Source organism: Diuraphis noxia, unplaced genomic scaffold (genome assembly GCF_037042655.1).
Source record: "Diuraphis noxia isolate RWA-SAM2 unplaced genomic scaffold, SU_Dnox_SAM2 contig0003, whole genome shotgun sequence".
Taxonomy (NCBI): Eukaryota; Metazoa; Arthropoda; class Insecta; order Hemiptera; family Aphididae; genus Diuraphis; species Diuraphis noxia.
Window position 1 is genome coordinate 57,590,544 of NW_028301713.1, and position 19,648 is coordinate 57,610,191.

Here is a 19,648-nt window from a genome sequence, read left to right on the forward strand (position 1 = left end):
GAAGAACCGAAAAGGATACCCGATACAGTCATAACTAAGAATCGAAATTTGCCCATTATTAAGATTAGAACGTTTACTATGCAATATTGTTTTTATTTTTTCAATATAAAAATTACAAAAAAAGTTATTGAAGTAAAATATAATGCATTTTTAAACAATTAGAACTTTTTCGTACTTGTGATATTGAAAAATATATACAATGAGGCACATTAAATGTTCTAATATTTATACTTATAGGGTGAAAATTTAGTTCCTTAGATATTAAAATATTTTAATCTATGGTTATGACTGTAGCCTTATCGGTTTTTTCCTGTACAAAACAGTTTTTGTTATGGTGTTGTGTTCTCTTAAGAGGACGCCAAACCCACATGTGTTGTCTCCATCGTACAAGTGCGTAGCATAGCAAATTTTACGCTCAGCAGATCACGTTTATCTCCGTTATTTTAAAATTTAGAGTGAATTGACCTATTATAAAAATTTAAGCCGAGTTATGAGTATTTTTAGATATAAAAATTATTTACAATTTTAAAATACTCATTACTCGTTTTAAAATTAAAATATAATAAAAAGCCTATGAGATGCACTCGGTAATAATCTTGCCTTTAATTTTTATAATTCACTCTAAATTTTAAAATAACGGAGATAAACGTGATCTGCTGAGCGTAAAATTTGCTATGCTACGCACTTGTACGACGAAGACAACACATGCGGGTGTGGCGTCCTCTTAATAATAAAGTTATTAGGTAATTAATTCTGTTTATAAAACTAAGAAACCTTTTTCTATGATGCAAATAACAACTATGTTTTGTTAGAGTTAAGATACACAGTTGATGGTGACCAGTTTTTGTTGGCAGCAATCTGAGTAAATTATCTATACATGGATAACATATTATTGTGTAGTATTTTGGCAATATCTGACTAATACACATAAGTAGACGATCAACAGTGCTCCTTAACTTGAATAGGATATTTACATTATAAATTATAGGTTAAACACTTCAAATAGATTAACATTTATATTTCAATTGGATATCTTGTACTTTATTCATTTTAAATACATGAATTTTAGTCATTTCAGAAATGATCTATACTATTATTTCATCTTCTTCAACTTGGTCAAATGATTTCGCAATGCAATCTAAAAAAAAACAAAAACAAAATCCTATTTATGAATCATTACTACTAATTATAAAGTAAACGTAAAAAAAATTATATATATGTGAAAATAAATAGTAACAAATAAAAATCAAATCACTTTTTTTAAATTGTATACAAAATAAATTGTTTTTAATGTTTAAAAACTTATAAAAATTTGATATTCTTACTGTCAAACTATTTTTAAATATGATAATAAATACATTAATTTCATCATTACAATGACTAACATATAATCAAATTCTTAACCATTTGTAATACACATTAATGTGAATATTGTATTTGAGTCAATACCCTAAAATAATATCTAGTGGACATTATTTATTTTTAACAAAAAATTTCAACTAGTAATCAAAAATCAAAATAATCATGGAACAACAATATTAAGCAATAATAACCATTAATGTTGAAAATAATGAAGTTAATCTTTTTTAAATGTACACGTTACCTGCTTATCCTTAAAAGACTTCTTCACTTTTCCTTTTGCCTTGTGTTTAATCATCATGAAATTCTTAGTCTTCTTTTTTTCTCTGTTAGTCTTACTAGAAAATGGATTTAAACGTCCATCCTTGTATCCAAACTTTTCTCTTCCCTCTTGCCCTTTCTAAAATAAATTTAATGCTATACATATATTCATTAAAATGTGAACTTATTTGTACCTTTATGGAGTCTATTCTTGTTTGTTTATCGTGTTTTCTTTTTTTATAAATATTTTCAATATCTTTCAGCCTAACTAATTCACCTCTAAGAAAAAAAAAAACAAACAAAAATACAAATTTACTATACTTTATAATATATTCTAAAAATGTTAATTAAATGTTACCTAGATGATTCTTCAGGTTCAGCTGGCCTTTTGCGATTTTTAGCAGATGTCATCTGTTTGCTTAATTGAGCAATTTCTATACGTTTAAAATCTTCATCAGATAAAATTCTCATCGAACTGACTTGTGCTGCTTTTTCTTTCTTTTCAGCCAATTGCTCTTTTTTAGATACTACTTTTTTTTTTTCAGTAATTATGTTTGTTGTTGAATTTTGTGTAGAAATACTTTGATTTGTGTCATTTATACCCTCAGTATCAGAAGTACTTTCTATGTCATCGTTATCATCATCACTATCATTAATATCTTCATCTTCATCATCTATATTCTCATCATCACTAATTTCATTCTCTGAATGACTAACATTTACCCATTCATCATCGCCTGACTCATCAGAATCACAAGACTCATTATTTTCTGTTTCAAGAAGTATTTCAGCACCAGGTACAAACTCTTTTGCATCTACTTCACCATACTTTCTTGCCACAATTTCCAACGATGCTTCAGTAGGTCTCCCCTGAATAACATAATAACATAACCATACTTCAATGATATAAATGTACATAATTTATATAAAAAAAAATAAATAATTACCCTATCTTTTTTATGCAATAAATGTGGCATAGAAGATCTATAAACATGTATTAATGACTTGGCTGCCATCATAACACTACGCTCACGATAATTCTTGTATTGAGCAAGATCTCTTAATAAATCTTCAGTCATAACTAACGGTGCTCTAGTACACATTTCACGAATTGCATTTAACCTAAAAAATCATACATATAGTAATGTGCTATTTTAAAAATTAATTTAATAAGCTGCAATCTTTACCCAATAGCCATAACATCAGATGAATTTCTTTCTGTGACAAAATTATTCACTAATGCGCGTAATACAGGTTCTAAAACATCAGGTGGAACTATTTCATGTGATGCCTGAGCAACAAATTGCATCATTCGTACTACCTCTAAACAATTTTAATTAAATTATTGTAATTGTAGTATTAATAGTTAATATGATATAATGACTTTCAGTAACCAACATTTATGTGTACTTCATATATGTATTAATGAAAACTAATAAACTATTAACATAACAATATATATAATAGCATTAATTAAGACAGTAAAAATGGCAAAATAGATAAAAGATTCACTCTTAGATAACTATACAACTAAATGTTTATGACTGTATGAGAAAGACAAAACACACATATATATATATAAACACCTTTTTGGTGAGGTTGTAAAAATCTTTGAATATAAGGATAAAAATTGAAAATTATTAATTGGTGTAAACCAATTAAACGTGACACTACATCTAATGTCAACATTTTCACTTCAAACCGTTCATGTCTCTTTTCTAACTGGTGAAATAACTTTTCTGCAAATCCTTGGGGATCATGTATTAATGTCAAAGCTGCAAAATTAGAAGATTGTTTTTGTTTTTTCTTCTTTTTATTTTTCTGAAACATTATAATTGAGAAGTTTTTCAAACAACATTTTTATAAATACAAATAAATTTTAATTTTTAGTTAATTTTCAGATACAAAAATACACACCTCAACTAATCTTTTAACTTTTTTTAAATTTTTTGTTCTTTTTCTTGTTGTTTTGCTCACTTTATTTGCCATTATCACTTCTCTAGTATTTGGTGTGTCCTTCAATAATAATTTTAAAAAATTTCAGTATTTTTAGGAATATATCATTTGAAAAATTTTTACATCATCAGAACTTGATGAATCACTTTCATCTGAAGAATCATTTGCATCCACAGTAACAAAAAATTTTAATGCAGCAACCATGACTTTAGTAATTTTAGAAAAACATCCAGTTGATATTACATTGACTGTCTTTGTATCCCTCCAAATGTTTTTTTTGTATAAATCAACCATTATACCCTTAAATATAAAACCTTATTATATTATTGCAATATTATATAAATATTTAAACTCTACTAAATTATACAATTTATTTGATACCCACCAAAGACATTTTAGCTGCCTTAGCATTATTATCTTTAAGCATAGTGTACATGAAATTTTGAAGATTCTAAAAAACAAAACAATTAATACATTCTACATTTGTTCATAGCTTAAGTATTATTTATAACACATACACGATTTAATTTGGCATCTTTATGTTTTGAATTTAAGTTCTTAATGTCAGAAACTATATGTGATTCTAAAAATTTTCTCAATTCTTTATCTTGTGATCTGAGTAAGCCAAAAAATAGAGAAAGCAAATCTGTTGGTGTCAATAATCGCTTGTTACGTAACAATATTAAAGCTCGGCAAAATGTCTAAGAATATAAATACATTGACATTATAAGTGTGTATTTTAATTTTAAAAATGTATCATTCTTAATAATTACCATTCGCATATCCTTATCTAGAACAGGTCCATGTGTCTGTAACATATCTGTGAGTTCTTGTGCAAAGGTGGCCAATTCACCAGGATAGCAATGTGCTACCTGGGCCATAAACATAACCAGTTCATCAAGACTTTTATTGAAATCTGTCGGGCGCAACGTAAAAACAGCCAAAAGTGACTTATAATGACGTTGTTGTTGTAAGAACTAAAAATGTTTATGTTTTCAATATTAAACATGGTAGTCAAAGAATTTTTTTAAACTTACTTCATCTTTATATGATGCTGGGTCCCTTTTTATAAGATTTTGGAGTTGTGGTAAATTATTCGGCAACTGGTTATTGTGCCGTACCATTATGTATTTTAAGAGGAAATCAACACGTTCGACATAAATACATTAACAATAAGCAATGTTATGTTCTCACAGTAGATAGCAACACGGTACAACTGTACTAGAGTACAAGACAACAAGACAGTTGTAACTTGCAACTTCTAAATTAGTAAATTGTAATTTGTTAACAGCAACTAGCAAGTCAGCACTCAGCAACAGCATGGTTCATAATCATCATATTATTTTTAGTGATACCACAGAATAATACACAGAACCCAGTAAGTTATTTTGTGGTGAATGGTGATACCACAGTGATACTGGACTGGTAATGCGGTGGATTCATAGATAATATAATAGAGGATAGGCCATTCAACAAATATTCGCGTGCCGAGGCCCGAGAGAGCACCCAAGAAACCAGGGTGGTAGTATGATTATCTATTCTGTGGTATGATGGTCCAATGTGGTTCAACGGTTATCACTTATCACTTTTTGTTTATCAATCATTCAAATTTCGTGCCTTTTTTAATTTGAATATTCAAATTTAATTATTTAACCTTTGTCAAGGAACGAAGGAACCTCCATAATATTTTTCATATTATTCTATTAGACATTTTATTTAACATAATATACTTTCAATTTATTATAATGGTGCACATATGCATAGGCGTGGTGTGCACTATGTGCAGATCAAAATCCAATACAAATGAAGAATTGTCTTTCCACTTGTAAGTATTAGAATTATATATAAAATATTATTTGTCATAATTTGTTTTTCTCTGATCAATTTAATTATTACAATATTATAGATTTCCTAAAGATGATAGGCGAGGTGCCTGAATAAAGGCTTTTGGGCTTACTGAGGTCAGTAATTGGCATTGTGTATGTTCTAAGCATTTTGATGAGGAACATTGTGGAGGCCGGATGATCCTTTTAAGAGATGCTGTTCCCAGGGCCGGATTGGTTAGGCGAGCTACCGAGAAAATCTCGGTGCGCCGCTTAAAGTTAGGGCCGGTAGTGTCAGAGTGTGGGTGAAAATAAATACATGTTAGGATAAGTAAATAAGTTCGTAACGATTTTAGACGTAATAAACCAATAACAATTAATAGAGACCCAAATTTTGGGCCAGTGAATATGTAAATGGGCTGCTTAGAAGTGAAAATCTCGATGGGCTGATATATACCAATCCGGCCCTGGCTGTTCCTCTTGCTTCTAAAAAGTAAGCTTTCTTTTTTCTTTTTTAATTTATTTAATATATTTTTAATTTTAGTGCTACTGCTACAACCTTAAATTCACCATTGTCCCAAACATTAGAACATAATAATGTTACATTTATGGATGATTCACCAGTGAATGCTAAGAGGTTAATTTATATTCATAATTATTACCTACTTATTATATGAATAACCAAAATAAATTTTTTGTTTTCAGAAAATGATTTGATTCTACTTCACCTATTGCCAAAAAAAATTCAAAATCCAGTAATCTTACACGTTTTGGGGACCTTAGCATTAATGATTTTAGTAGTCCTAATAGAGCACGTCGCAATTTTTCTCTTGTCTAATCAACTATTTCAGGCCTTCGTTCAAAAACTAAAAATTTGATGGAAAAAAATTGTCCTTTACAACCTAAAGTCCAATTCTTGCAATCAATAATTTCTGATTTGCAGTCAAATTGTTATATTTCAGATGCTGCAGCAGACAATTTGAAGGTGAATTTGGATATGTTGATTGTTAATGTTGTTATTTATGTTTCGTATATGTTTAAGTATTTTTTCAGTAACCAGATCTGCCATAGACTTCAACATAAGTTACACAAATATACAATTTACAAAAATTAATATAAAATAAAAACTTTTATGTACTAATTGTTTTATATATTATCTATGGGTGGATTTGGAGTGATAAGAATAAAATAAAATTCAAACTCATAAATTCATTATTGCTAATTTATTAAAGTAAAAATCCCACCAACAATCGTGAAACAATAAAAAATGAAGAGAATTCAAATTTTCAATTTAAATTCAAATTTATTGTTAGTGTAAAATGATATATAAAATTATTAACTCTGTTGATACCAACTTTATTTTAAATGTTCAATTGAACATTTTATATATTTTATACCTTAGGGCTTAGATGATACATAGAGCTATCACTTTATTAGAGTATATTATGATCTAAATTTTTTATTTTTAAACATTTTATTTAAATTAAAAAATTATTGACGCATTGTGGATATATTGATGGATATTTCAATCATGTTAAAATTTGTGCATCAATTTATTAATGAGGTTTTTAAACAATTGTATCAATGTTTAATGTGTTTATTATTTTTAAACAACTTTAACAACAATTAACTTATTCATTATTAACTTATTATGATATTTTACTATAGTTATAGACTTGTAGTCTGTAGATATTGTTCTTATTCCCAGACTTTGAAAAAGGTAGAAATCAAATTCATCGCCCATGAAACTATAAATACCTACTTAGGTACCTAAACATAATAAAAATAAATCTGGACCCTCATCACATCACCTTAAAAAAAACAGAACATATAATATTTAATATATACCCAGTTGAATATAAAAGGAGGAAGGGGAGGGGCAAACAGGCCAAAGCCCTCCTTGCCATTGACATTTTTATTATATTGCTTGTTTTAAAAAATATTTATCAAATTTCAAACTTTCAACTGTCGTCAATTATCAAATCAAGGGCATACACTCATATATGTCTTATCAAATTAGTTAAACCAAAAAGTACCATATTGACATTATACTTGGGTAAGTTGAATTAATTTTTGCAAATTCATTATAATTTTCCTAAAACTATATGTAATTTGTTGATAAAAGTATGAACTACTTGAGTGAAAGACCCGAGGACTTTGTATTAAACTGCCAACCCTTTAACAATAAAAATTTAATATTTTATACATTTTTAACTACAAATTAATTAAGGTTTTGTTAAAATTAGAACTTTTAATGTTTATAACAAAATTTATTTAATTATCTAGATGATGAATAGTTGAATAAAAATAAATTGTTTATATTTGTAAAAAAAAAATTACTTAATATTTTTAAATACTACATTTTGTGAAATCTACAATCATTTCTTTTAGAATTTAACTATTTAAGAAAGCAATTAATATAGGCTTTAGTTTACCAATGAAATGTTTTTTTTAAGTCAGTCAAATTTGGGTTTAGATTAATCTATAAGTATTAAAATATTCATTAGTGTATAAACTAAATAGTAAGGTGTTTTTACTTATTTAGGTATTTATATTAATTCATATTCATGTACTACCTGGTAATGCTAAAGATACGTATACATTTTAAAATTTTATGAACATTGCAAGAACATTGTGATAACAATAATGTAAGATAGTAAAAATATATATTCTTTGTTAATGTGGATACATATTTTATAAAATAATTAATAATGTTTTATCAATGAATTATTAAAACTGACTTATAAATGGTTATAACTTATTATTGATATGTATTAGTTAGTACTTGATAGATTATATATGCACTATAAAATAACATAAAATAATAGATAATCACAGTTTTCTTCAAACATTTAACCAGGTTATACAATATTTACAAATAACACAAAATATATAGAATATATTTTAATAATCTACCATATAATAACATTTATAAAAAATAATGTAACAAATTTAAACTCTAAAAAATATTCAACAAAATAGACTTTTAAATTTTAATTGTTTTAAAAAGAATACAAAATTTGTTTTTTAATAATTGATTCATTTTGGTCAAAATATTGTACCTTATAATGTTCTCTATCAATAATTTCATATTTATCACCTCTGAAATTCAGAAAATCTTCTGAAAGCCTTCCAATACCATCAAAATATATTTGTAATAACACAGGTGGAGGGTGTTCTACACCAGCAAATTTTGAAACTGAAGTGTAATACTCCATGGCCCACTTAGTTTTACCCAGCGCATGAAGATCCTTTAATCTCTGACCACTAGCCAATCGATTCTCAATTTCTTTGAGGGTATCTTGAAGCATTTCTTCTTTATTAGGCAATTTCACACCACCTTCTATAATCTTTTTGAAAATTCTTGACTGAAAGTCAATATTATCAAATATTAAAGGATGATAACATAAAAAGATTGTATTTTTTAAATTATCCATATAATATAAAAACTATTTTGAATTACCTGAAAATCAAATAAGTAAAATCCTGTAGTATTCCTAGGTACACCAATAAATCCCATTGTTGGGTATTCAATATTAATCATATGTTTAAATAAATATTTAATTACATTATTTTCAACATTTATTCCACATTCACTACTTAAAAATGGATATTTATAGGTGTATCCTAAAATAAAATCAACAAATAACATGGAATAAAATTAATAGTTTTAAAGATTTAACTACCTGTACAATACACTATAGTGTCAATTTTTTCATAAGAACCATCTTGAAAAATAACACCGTCTTTAACAATTTCTTTAACATCGGTTTTATGGAAATAATTAGATGGAATTTTCAAATTCAATAGTCGAGGATTATGATGACTCAAGAAAACCTAAAAGTTATTTTAAAATTATTAATAAATAAAATGTGAGCTTAAATATGATTTTAAAAGTTACCTTGTCTGCAACTTTTGATGCACCAAATGATATATCTAGGCCAGATGCACCACAGCCTATAACTAACACTGAGTTTCCTTTAAATGAATCTGCATCTCTGTAGCTATGGCTATGCATGATTTTTCCATTGAATATGTTGGAACCCTTAACATCTGGAATAGCAGGATTGCTATAATTACTAGAATATGAACAATTTTAAGTAGGTAAATTTTCATCATAGTATAAAATATACATATAATATAATGTATTTAACAAATTCTAATGAGATTTTTTGCAAAAACTTATTTATTTATCTTTGAATAAAATTAATTTTGATTTGGTATGAAAAAAAGTATAATAGACATCCAATACGAAACATACTATATTATATAATTTGTACTTTTTAGTCAAAAAATTAAATTATAGCCAATAATATTAAATTAATAATGGTATGAAGAAGTAGATACCTACATAGTTTACAATATATATTATTATTCTTACATAAAATACAATTATTTAAAAAATTAAGATCATATTAATGATGTGTTATAGTTAATTCTTAAATTTGAACAGAATTAGGTACAAATTAATATTTATCTTAAAAAAACATGTCTAATATCACTCACCCAACACATATCAACAATGCATCAAAGATGAAAGTTTCTTTACTTTGTTGTTGCAGATTGAGAACATTTAATTCCCATTGATTATTATTGATAGGTCTTACTTTTTCTACATGATGATGAAACTATACATAAAATATATTTAATAATATTAATGTGGAATAATTAAAAAAATATTTAATTCAAACAGTATTATTTGACTTGCTTTAATATGTGGTCTTAAATTAAAATGATCAGTAAAATCGTTCAAATATTTCTGTATGTATGCAGCTGGAAAGTAGCAAGCATCCCCAACACCTGTATGTGGAAATCCACTTAGCTCCATAATTTCTTTTGGCAAGTTTGACCTGATAATATAAGAAACTTGTTGAAATATAGCTACATTATATGATGAGTTGGACAACTAACAATATTGTCACCTAACAAGTAATATTTGAAAATCATTCACATATATACCTTAGGCTTTTGTACATGCTGGAGTGAACTGGTAAGCCGTACTGGTCTCGGTCAACATCGTCTGTATACACCCATGTACCTCCAATACTGCCTGTCTGTTCAAATGCAACGCATTTAAACACCGAATCGTCAGCTGCAAAATTTTTCAAAGCTGCCAAACCGGATGCCCCACAGCCAATTATGCCAATGGTCTTTTGGTTCGCTTCTTCAGTACACGGAGACATTATAATTTACAATAATAATTTTTATTTCAAGCTAAGTGCCTAAGACACCGATTTCGAAAACAAATATAGGGTACGGTAATATGCAGGTATGCGTCCGACGTGCACAAGCAGCTTTGATTTAAATAAACAAACGAAACGAGAATTGCCACTCAAAAGTATTATAGGATTGTAAGTCACACTGTGAGATTTATCAATTGTTTCCACTTAAGTACCGTATAGAAATTGACGAAGTTAAGCTAAATTAAAACACCAAACAAGCCAAATACCATAAACGCGATATTAGGCTATATTGCGCGACAACCCGACAATATTGACAAATGACTTAAGTCTTAAGTGGTAAATGAAGAGTACCTAACAAAATACAATAACACAGTTATTATGATAATAATTTCGTAACGAACACGGCTTTAGATAGAGCAGCAGCTGTGGTAACGAATAATATTGAGATTTGAGATAATAGCAATCATTGTTCTGTGATAGAGAAACTGGTTATTAATTTTTTCCCTTCTACTTAATTTTATACATCAGCGGCTCTCAAACTGTGGTACGCGTACCACTATATATAGTCACTGGTACAGAAAGACTACATGGTGGTACGTGGAGTTAAAGTTAAGTTTAAAAAACACTAATAAATAAATAAAAATTTTATCGTAGTATTTTACTACTTTTTTATTTAAAACAAATGTATTTTACTATGTATGAAGTTTGTATGGTTCTATTTTTAATTATTAGTGGTATATGACTAACTGACAATATACTTAATTGGTAGGTATGCGAAAAGAAGTTTGAGAACTACTGATAATATTCAATATTCATTCTAGTATACCTACATTATACTTTCTAGTATTCTACGCCTCAATGCTGGATTCATAACTGTAGTTTTAATATTTGCAAATTTGCAACCGCATTATCTCTCGGCTGATTCGAGTTTCTAATATCAGAGTAGTGACCGCTATACAAAGAGAATATTTCCTTTAAAGTATTTGATATCATCTTAAAATTAATGGACTATAATAGGTAGGTAGGTAGGTACTTACGAGCGTTATAGTACAGAATAATAATGTAGACATTTTCTTTTTAAATTATATAATCTTAAAGTGTTTCAGCACACATGGTGCTATTACTAGTAATATTTTGTTAACAACGGATTAAAATTATACTAGATACATGCATTTTTAACATTGATACAGTTGAGTAAATTATAGTTATATATAGTATGAGTGTAAGAGTGTAAGTGTATTCTTCTATGGGTCTTCTGATGATGACTCTTCGCTATCCGTTAGCAGAATGTCCTGGGGGAGTCGAGGTCGTAGACGTTTGGTTAGTGTTATTTCTTATTTTCTTAGGTTGTATTGACGGGCTCCGTCCGAATATTTTAAATTGCAGTGAAAGATGAAAGTTTTGGAATTGCGTCTTTATCCATTTATTAATGAAGGGTATACCCGTATCATTGTGAGTTTGACTGTTTCTCATAAACCACGGAGCTTTGAGGCAAATCCTCAAAAATTTGTTTTGTAAAATCTGTATCCTTTTTATTTTAGTGAGTGGTGCAACTGCTCATACGGGACACCCGGACAGGTGTAATGTAGAGGTAGACATTTATAGACAACATGGTTTAATCGCATAAGGGCCAAGTTTTGATTCAAGTCTGCGCCACACATATTATACAATAATAAAAATAAATTAATAAATCACTCTCATTCCCACACCCGTATTATTCAATTTCACGAAATGTTATTACTATAGGCATAGTTTCTACCGAAAGATCTGACCGTCAAAAGTTTCGATTGTATACATTGTTATTTTTATCATGTCGTATAAATAGCCAAATAGGTGTAAGCTATAGAAACTGAGAATACTGTAGTAATGCTGCAGCGGTCGCCAACCTTAAGGAGCTCGCGGACCACTAAAATACTAAATCCATATAATTCCTTATGGCTTATGCTACGGAATATGGACCATTATAAAGAATAATATAGTGTTTAAACATTATACCAGTGCTTCTAAACCTTTTTTGTCATAAGGCCCCCTAAATTTAATTTAAAACCGTCAAGGCTCCCCTAAAAATTTTATTAGTATTTTATTACAGTGATTTAACATTACACTTTAATATTTTATGAACGATGATTAATCATATTACGTCAGTTATAATATAACTAAATAACCGAAAATATTTTAAATTAGATAAATATTTCAAGATCCTCCACTCTCCAGTCATAAACCCACGGTCTCCAGGTTGAAAAGCACTGCATTATACTACAAGCTATTAATAAAAATCGATTAAAGTTAAAAGAAAGATTGTTGAAGGTAGAAAAACTAGTGGGTTCTTGTGAATCTTCTATTAACATTTTTAATGTTAGATATGAGAAGACATTTTTTTACGAATTTTTAACTAAAAATAATTTGCAAATTTTAAAAACAAAAACTAACCATCTTTGTATAAAACTTACGTATGACCTATTTGATTATATCTACTTGTTTATTATATTTTTTAATGACGAAAAACTTCTAAATAAATTAGTAACTACAAAAACACGATATGAGACTCAACCTTGACCTTGCAGTATATTATGACAATTAAGTAAATGCGTAATAAAAACTCGGAGACCAAAGTCCTACAGTTAAAATACGTCGGATACTATTCTCAAATCTTATATCCTATAATAAGTAACGCATCATAAGCAATTTATGAAAATGACAATAACTCAAATAATATACATATACAATAGAATTACGCATTTATCCACAAATAATTAAGAGTTAATTATATTTTAGTATAAACTAAAGTAGTAAAGTGTATAAGTTTTAAAATTGCGCTAATATAATTATATACCTAGGTAATAAAGATTTTCATGTAGCATAAATAGACATTATGCATTTATGCAGCTGTATGTCGACATATCGTATATACCTATAATATACAATATGTGAACTTCAATGGCCATACATCGTTTGCGCATATTAGAAATCACTACCTATTGTTCATTTTGATATTTTTTATAAGACAATTGCTCATCGTTTGATTTTTGTGTTATGCATATCTAATTAACGCATCGTTTCTTAAAATTATCGTTGATACCTACGCCATTTGCACATCAACATTGAACATATTCAATTATATAGAATTAAAAGAGATTAAGAAAACCTATCTACCCAAAATCCCAAGTTGTTAATTTACTTTGAGCTTAAAATTCATTGGTAATAGAAATGTATTGTACTATAATATTATGTTATACATTGATACTTTAGACTTTTAATTAACAAATATTAAAGAGGAATATCTTCAATACCTATTAAAATACGATAGGTACCAACTACTGACGATATTACAGTATAGGTTAATTCGTGTATAAGCATATCGTTACGTGATAAATAACAAACAATAGGTCCATTATAATTTGTATCTATTTCCATACAAAAGTTGTATATAAATGTAGTGAAATGTATATAGGTAGGTATAGTACCGAGGGGAGGGATGCTATAGTGACATAGTGATTATGTACGAGATAAAATAATCACCCTCATCTTTACCAAGTTAATTATTTCTTACACACAATAGTTTAACACACCTAAAATAAATCTATTAAATTGACGTATGGTAATTTATTCTTATACAGGTCATTGTGTTATGGTTTAAATGTTTAATTAATGTAATAAACATAGCCTACCTCGTACTTGACTATGGCGGTAACGTATTTGAGTTAAACTGTGGTTAAATATAGATACAATTGAAAATTTGACGTATGTGTTCATTGCAACGAGTCCTAAAACATAATTTACATTATAAGCATTTTTTAAATTGATTTAATATGTCAATGGCCATAAGCGCCGAGGCTTAAAAAAAAAATTAATAGAAAAAAATTAATTTAATGTATTCGTACATGTATAAGAAATGGCGACTTTTATTGGTTCTATTTAAAAAAACAACATCATTGTTGGCAAAAGTTCAATTTTATTCATACGCAATAATTTTTGCTCTATATTTATTTGTGTAGTTATTAGCTACCCACAGCCCACAAGTTATAAATAATTTGTAAACATGACGTAGGTATAATCAATAACGAATTTTAAGACGAATCCAAAATTGACGTCATCATTTTAATAAGTAAAAGGTGTGTTTTGGTTATTAAGCAATTAAGCTTATAGTTTTCTTTTGCACTATTAGGAAATAACAACCGTCAGTTATCATTAGGGCTGGGATTTTAATGCCCTCAAAAACCCCGAAAAATGTCCTAAAAACTCTAAATAATGCCCTAAAAAAAGGGCAATAAATCTACAAATTTTTTTATTTTTAATAATTTTAGCATAAATTACAATAAAAAGTTTAAAAAAATCTATTACAAGTGTAAACTGTAAATACATAGTTTTAGTATGAATCTAAAAAAAAAATTGTACACAAAGTTGGATAGACTTAATCTCATAGATATGGACTTCGTTCAAGTTTCATACACTTGGTTTCCAAAAACTCAAAAAATGCTCCAAAAACTCTAAAATGCCCTAAAAAATTAAGAAAATGACCTAAAAACTAACAAATGCAAAATAAACTTTCTTATTCTCATTCAAATGTACATAAAACAAATTTGTGACAAGACAAGCATTGCACAGTAAGCTTTGAAAAACAATGCAAAGTGCATCGAAATCCCAGCCCTAGTTATCATTATCAACTAAAAAATATCCATGTTAATCGCTATTCACTATTTGTTATAAACTATTTACCTTAGCTGGCTACGAATTACGATAAACATAATATTATCTAAGTAGGTATTATATAAGAGATGGTTTATGGAATGTTATAAATTATAAGTACTTTATTATTTAAGGGCCGGAGTGGCGCAGTGGTCACGCAGTTGACTACAACTCACACCGTCAATTTTATCTATTTATATTTTATATTTTTGGATTTGTTAGAATATTGATTATAACTAAGTATAATATATATAGTTATCACCACTAGTATCTACTTTTTCATGTTTCAAATTGACAATTTATAATATATATTTTTATATTTTGAGAATAGGTGTAGGTATTTGGAGAGTCCCCCGCGGTCCACAACGTATAAAAAATAGGGAGGTGATTTTTTAAAAATAATTAACAAAATAAGTAGCTCTACTTTTATTTTACCAATGTTAGTACTGAATTCTGATAATACCTTATATCAACCTATTTATTATTACATAACTTATATTAAATTATTCATAATACTTAACATACCTATTTACAAACTACAAATAACGTAATAAAACTATTACAAGAATTGTACAATGTCTTTATATGTAATACATAATATGCAATAGAAATTGTTTTTACGAAAAATGCAATATCATTGGACATTGATTAGGTATATACCAAATACAATTGTATCTATTTATAATCAATGATAATATGTAATTATTTATGTTTTTTATAACTTATGAAACAAGTAACGACAAAGTGTCTATAATCATAACTCATATAGAAATCAGCATTCTGCAATAATATACATCCAAATTTGGTAATCATACACACATAGGTACGTATGACGGTAACGTCTTTGAGTCTTGAGATATACTATGGCGTTTATTAATGACCTTTAGAAATCTTCTATATTATGTACAAATCAATATGTACATACTCTAACGAGAAGTGACTACTAGGTAATATAATATATATTAATGTTACTACGTACATAATAATATCATTGGTTATAAGTATTTAAGTACCTACAATAACCTAACCCTAGTCAGATGCCTTAGATGTTGTTAATTCTTAATCATTGTGCTAATTAAATAAATCACGTGATATCATAAAAATTAAAATTAACTACTTTAACCTAAACATAGATACATAACTAACTAATAAGTTATTTATAGTGAACTCAGTGGTGTAACTAGGGAAATAAACTGGACATGCAACCCCCCCCCCCCCCAATTGGCTGTATTTTAGCCGAATATGATAATGTAGAAAAATAAATATTGACCGTTTATATAAAAAAATCCTGGAAGAATCAAAGTTTTAGATTGGACTTGGACTCAATAATAATTTTATATTATATTATAAGTATAGGTATCTCATTAAGAAAAAAAAAGTAAGTGTCGTTTGTAATAAATAAATTAGGTACATTAATAAAAAGTTGTTTTTATTTTTATTTTATTTTTTTTATAATAAGACATTCCTAGCCTATAAGGCTATCTACATCTATGAATAAATAACGTAATTTTTTTTGACTAATTTTAACATGATATAAGTATTTACAATTACAATTAAGAGCGATAATTACAGTAGTGACTAGTTATTTAATAGCATTATCGAATAAGATCGTGCGGGCGACCGCGTTTTAGTCGTCTTTGAGGTGGTGGACGTATGTGTAAGTTGAAGTGTATTGAGCCAGTTGATTTTTGGAGTGAACTATATGGAAATTTTCTGCTAGAGCTTTTATATGATCTTGAATTTTTATGATTCGGAGGTCTTTATGTAGATTTTCGTTGCGTATGAACCATGGTGCGTTTGTTATTATTCTTAATACTTTGTTTTGGAAAATTTGTATTTTTCTTAAGTGTGTCACTGAGTAGTTTCCCCAGATAGGACAAGCATAGGTAATTAGTGAGCGTAATAATTGCTTGTAAATTAATATTGAGCATTTTTTTTGTATAACTGATTTTTTGTTTAGGATAGGAAATAGCATTGAGAGGCGCTGGTATGCTTGTTGTAATTTAGAAGCTATGTGAGGCCCCCAGAATAAAAAGTTGTTAAAAATGTTATTAATTTCAATAAGTATTTAAATACTAATAACATATATTTTATTCATATAATAAGTACAAAAAGTAAATGTTATTTCAAGTGAAAACAATACAAATTTAATATTTATTAGGTTTTTTTATCCCAGTTCACCTTCAAAAATTCTAGCTATACGCTACCGCGAGTATATCATAATTTATAACTGAGAGTCTTTAAAAGTATCAAAAATCAAAAATCAACAATCAACATGATATACCTAATATAATACATCGACCATCGATGAACTTTTAAAACTTTAAAAAAATGTTTTTTTTAACTCGTATCTTGTAATACGTCACTATTGTACCTATACGGGCTATTGTTATTGTTAGTAAGTAGGTACTTAGACACTTAGTATCTACTTAAATGTATCTATGTGACTATGTCCTATATAATATTGAATATATATATATGTGTGTGTGTGTGTGTTATAATATTATATATTATGCATTATGCATGCCCATTAACCCCCCTATTATGACTTTTGACGACTTATGATCCTAATGCAGACGTATGGGCTTATAATTAGTACCGTACGAAGTACAATTTCAGTGTTATTCCAATTACAAGCAATAAGAGATTTGAGTAAATAAAATATAAGATAAAAGCATTGTTTCATTATAGACATGCATATTAGGTATTAAATAGGTTAGTAATATTAATCACAAATATAAGATAAATTAAAATAATTAGTGTTCTAACTTACCGGCATGCATCATTATTTTTTAAATCAATGTACCTATACCTATTATATCTACCATGTGTAATAAATAATGTATAAGTTTGGATATTTACAATACAATAACAGAATAATTTGTGAAAACTTAAGAGCATTTGACGTAGCCAATTTATTTTTTCGAGTAGTTTCCTACCTATATGTTGTATTCTATATAGAAAGACGTAATCACTTATTGTAAAAAAATATTAAATTCATTCAACGACCTGTGCGTTGATCATTATTACGCCAGTACGGGTTTGGCTTTTATCACGTGATTTTTAATATTTTCCTTTAAATGTAGCATGTACACTGTACCGATAGGTACTTCCCGATTAAATTAATTCACATTGATAACCAACTATATTTTAAATCTCGTTTGTACATTAAAAAAAGATTCAGAAAAGTGGAATGACCACGTGTTTAAAATATGATAATACTAATATACCTATTACGTAGTTATATAACAGAACAACGTAATAATATATTTTCTAAAATTGTACTAATAATAATAAATATACGTCATGCTGCGTTTAACGCTTAAGAGATAAAAAATGTGATCTTAAAAACAAATAAATTTGCAGTTTGTTTTTATTTTAAAAATGTATATATAATAAGTAGGTGCATGGTGCATTGTCTTAGATTACATTATAATGTATGATTCTTTACTTTTCATGACCAAAATATTATTATATTGTAAATTTGAAGAATATCTATGTGGCTATGTTTATTATAGTCCTATAATCGTATAAACATATATTATATGTATTTTATACTACCAGATTAAACTAGAAACCAACATTCACCATCAGGAAGTCTAAATATTGTCATATAAGCTATAGTTTTTAAACTAGAAAGCCTAAATATCTATTTTAAAATATTTTATAATACCTTATTATCTATAAGCTCTCTAATTTTAAGCTATAAGTTAGATATAGTAAAACGGTTTAATGTATTTAATATTTTAATTCAATGACCTACAATCAAAAATATTGAGAGCAACACAATCTGAGTTTGGTTAAAGGTTTTTTGTAAATTTTAATATTTAAAATGTATTTTCACTAAAATATGTGGGTAGAGAAAAGATAATATAAACTGGATACTTTTAGATTTAAATGGGTACTACTAATTGTCAATTAGTAATTGATAGCTAATGACGCATTAGGTATATGTTGCACGTATGACATATTGGGGAATTATAGATTCCGCCGAAACTACCTGTTTAGAAAAAAGGTTTGTATCGATTCTGCCGGCTACTGTATAAAATATCTACATATCGATTCCGCCGGCTACTGTTTAAAATATCTACATATCGATCCGCCGGCTACTGTTAATATTATTTACATATTGATTCCGCCGGACACTGTTTATCCCCCCCCCCCCTTGTATATGTATTTTATATAGTACATAATAAAAAATAAAAAAATTATAATTGTATAATTCAAAAATAAAATGTATATTCTAATTAATTCGTGTATGTGAATATATTATAAAATATTAAAATGTATAATATAGTCTAAATTGTATAAAATGATAATAGTAATAATTGTATAATTAAAAATTAAAATGTGTGAATAAATGATAAATTATTAAAATGT

General features: G+C 27.6%; 2 protein-coding genes and 1 long non-coding RNA gene across 8 annotated transcripts; 1 reads left to right on the top strand and 2 right to left on the bottom strand.

The window, feature by feature from the left end:
* Positions 1-1,013: 1,013 nt before the first annotated feature.
* Positions 1,014-4,956, bottom strand: Mys45A (SDA1 domain containing protein Mys45A). Its single transcript, XM_015508262.2, has 13 exons — positions 4,614-4,956; positions 4,350-4,553; positions 4,095-4,277; positions 3,962-4,027; positions 3,700-3,876; positions 3,538-3,636; positions 3,207-3,441; positions 2,808-2,943; positions 2,568-2,742; positions 1,979-2,490; positions 1,815-1,899; positions 1,604-1,759; positions 1,014-1,138 (listed from the first exon to the last, which is right to left on the bottom strand). The coding sequence occupies exons 1-13, from the start codon at positions 4,698-4,700 to the stop codon at positions 1,094-1,096; spliced, it is 2,160 nt and encodes a 719-aa protein (XP_015363748.2). The 5' UTR covers positions 4,701-4,956; the 3' UTR covers positions 1,014-1,093.
* Positions 4,957-5,174: 218 nt separating this feature from the next.
* Positions 5,175-6,540, top strand: LOC149057582 (uncharacterized). Of its 5 annotated transcripts, none has more exons than XR_016190802.1 (5): positions 5,181-5,401; positions 5,483-5,537; positions 5,944-6,036; positions 6,105-6,384; positions 6,442-6,540. It is a non-coding gene; the product is annotated as an uncharacterized LOC149057582 (long non-coding RNA). The 5 variants fall into 5 exon arrangements; XR_016190803.1 differs by having other exon boundaries at positions 6,453-6,540; XR_016190801.1 differs by having other exon boundaries at positions 5,175-5,401; positions 5,483-5,892; positions 6,105-6,540.
* A 1,738-nt stretch (positions 6,541-8,278) lies between these two features.
* Positions 8,279-18,069, bottom strand: LOC107166219 (senecionine N-oxygenase-like). 2 transcript variants are annotated; one of them, XM_089222546.1, is made up of 9 exons: positions 18,042-18,069; positions 14,251-14,346; positions 10,359-10,563; positions 10,108-10,249; positions 9,906-10,027; positions 9,301-9,478; positions 9,086-9,236; positions 8,863-9,026; positions 8,279-8,767 (listed from the first exon to the last, which is right to left on the bottom strand). In XM_089222546.1, exons 1-9 carry the CDS (start codon positions 18,052-18,054, stop codon positions 8,402-8,404), a joined length of 1,437 nt encoding a protein of 478 aa, XP_089078672.1. In that variant the 5' UTR covers positions 18,055-18,069; the 3' UTR covers positions 8,279-8,401. The 2 variants fall into 2 exon arrangements, with proteins under 2 accessions (XP_089078672.1, XP_089078673.1); XM_089222547.1 differs by lacking the exon at positions 14,251-14,346 and having other exon boundaries at positions 18,042-18,066.
* Between the last annotated feature and the right edge of the window lie 1,579 nt (positions 18,070-19,648).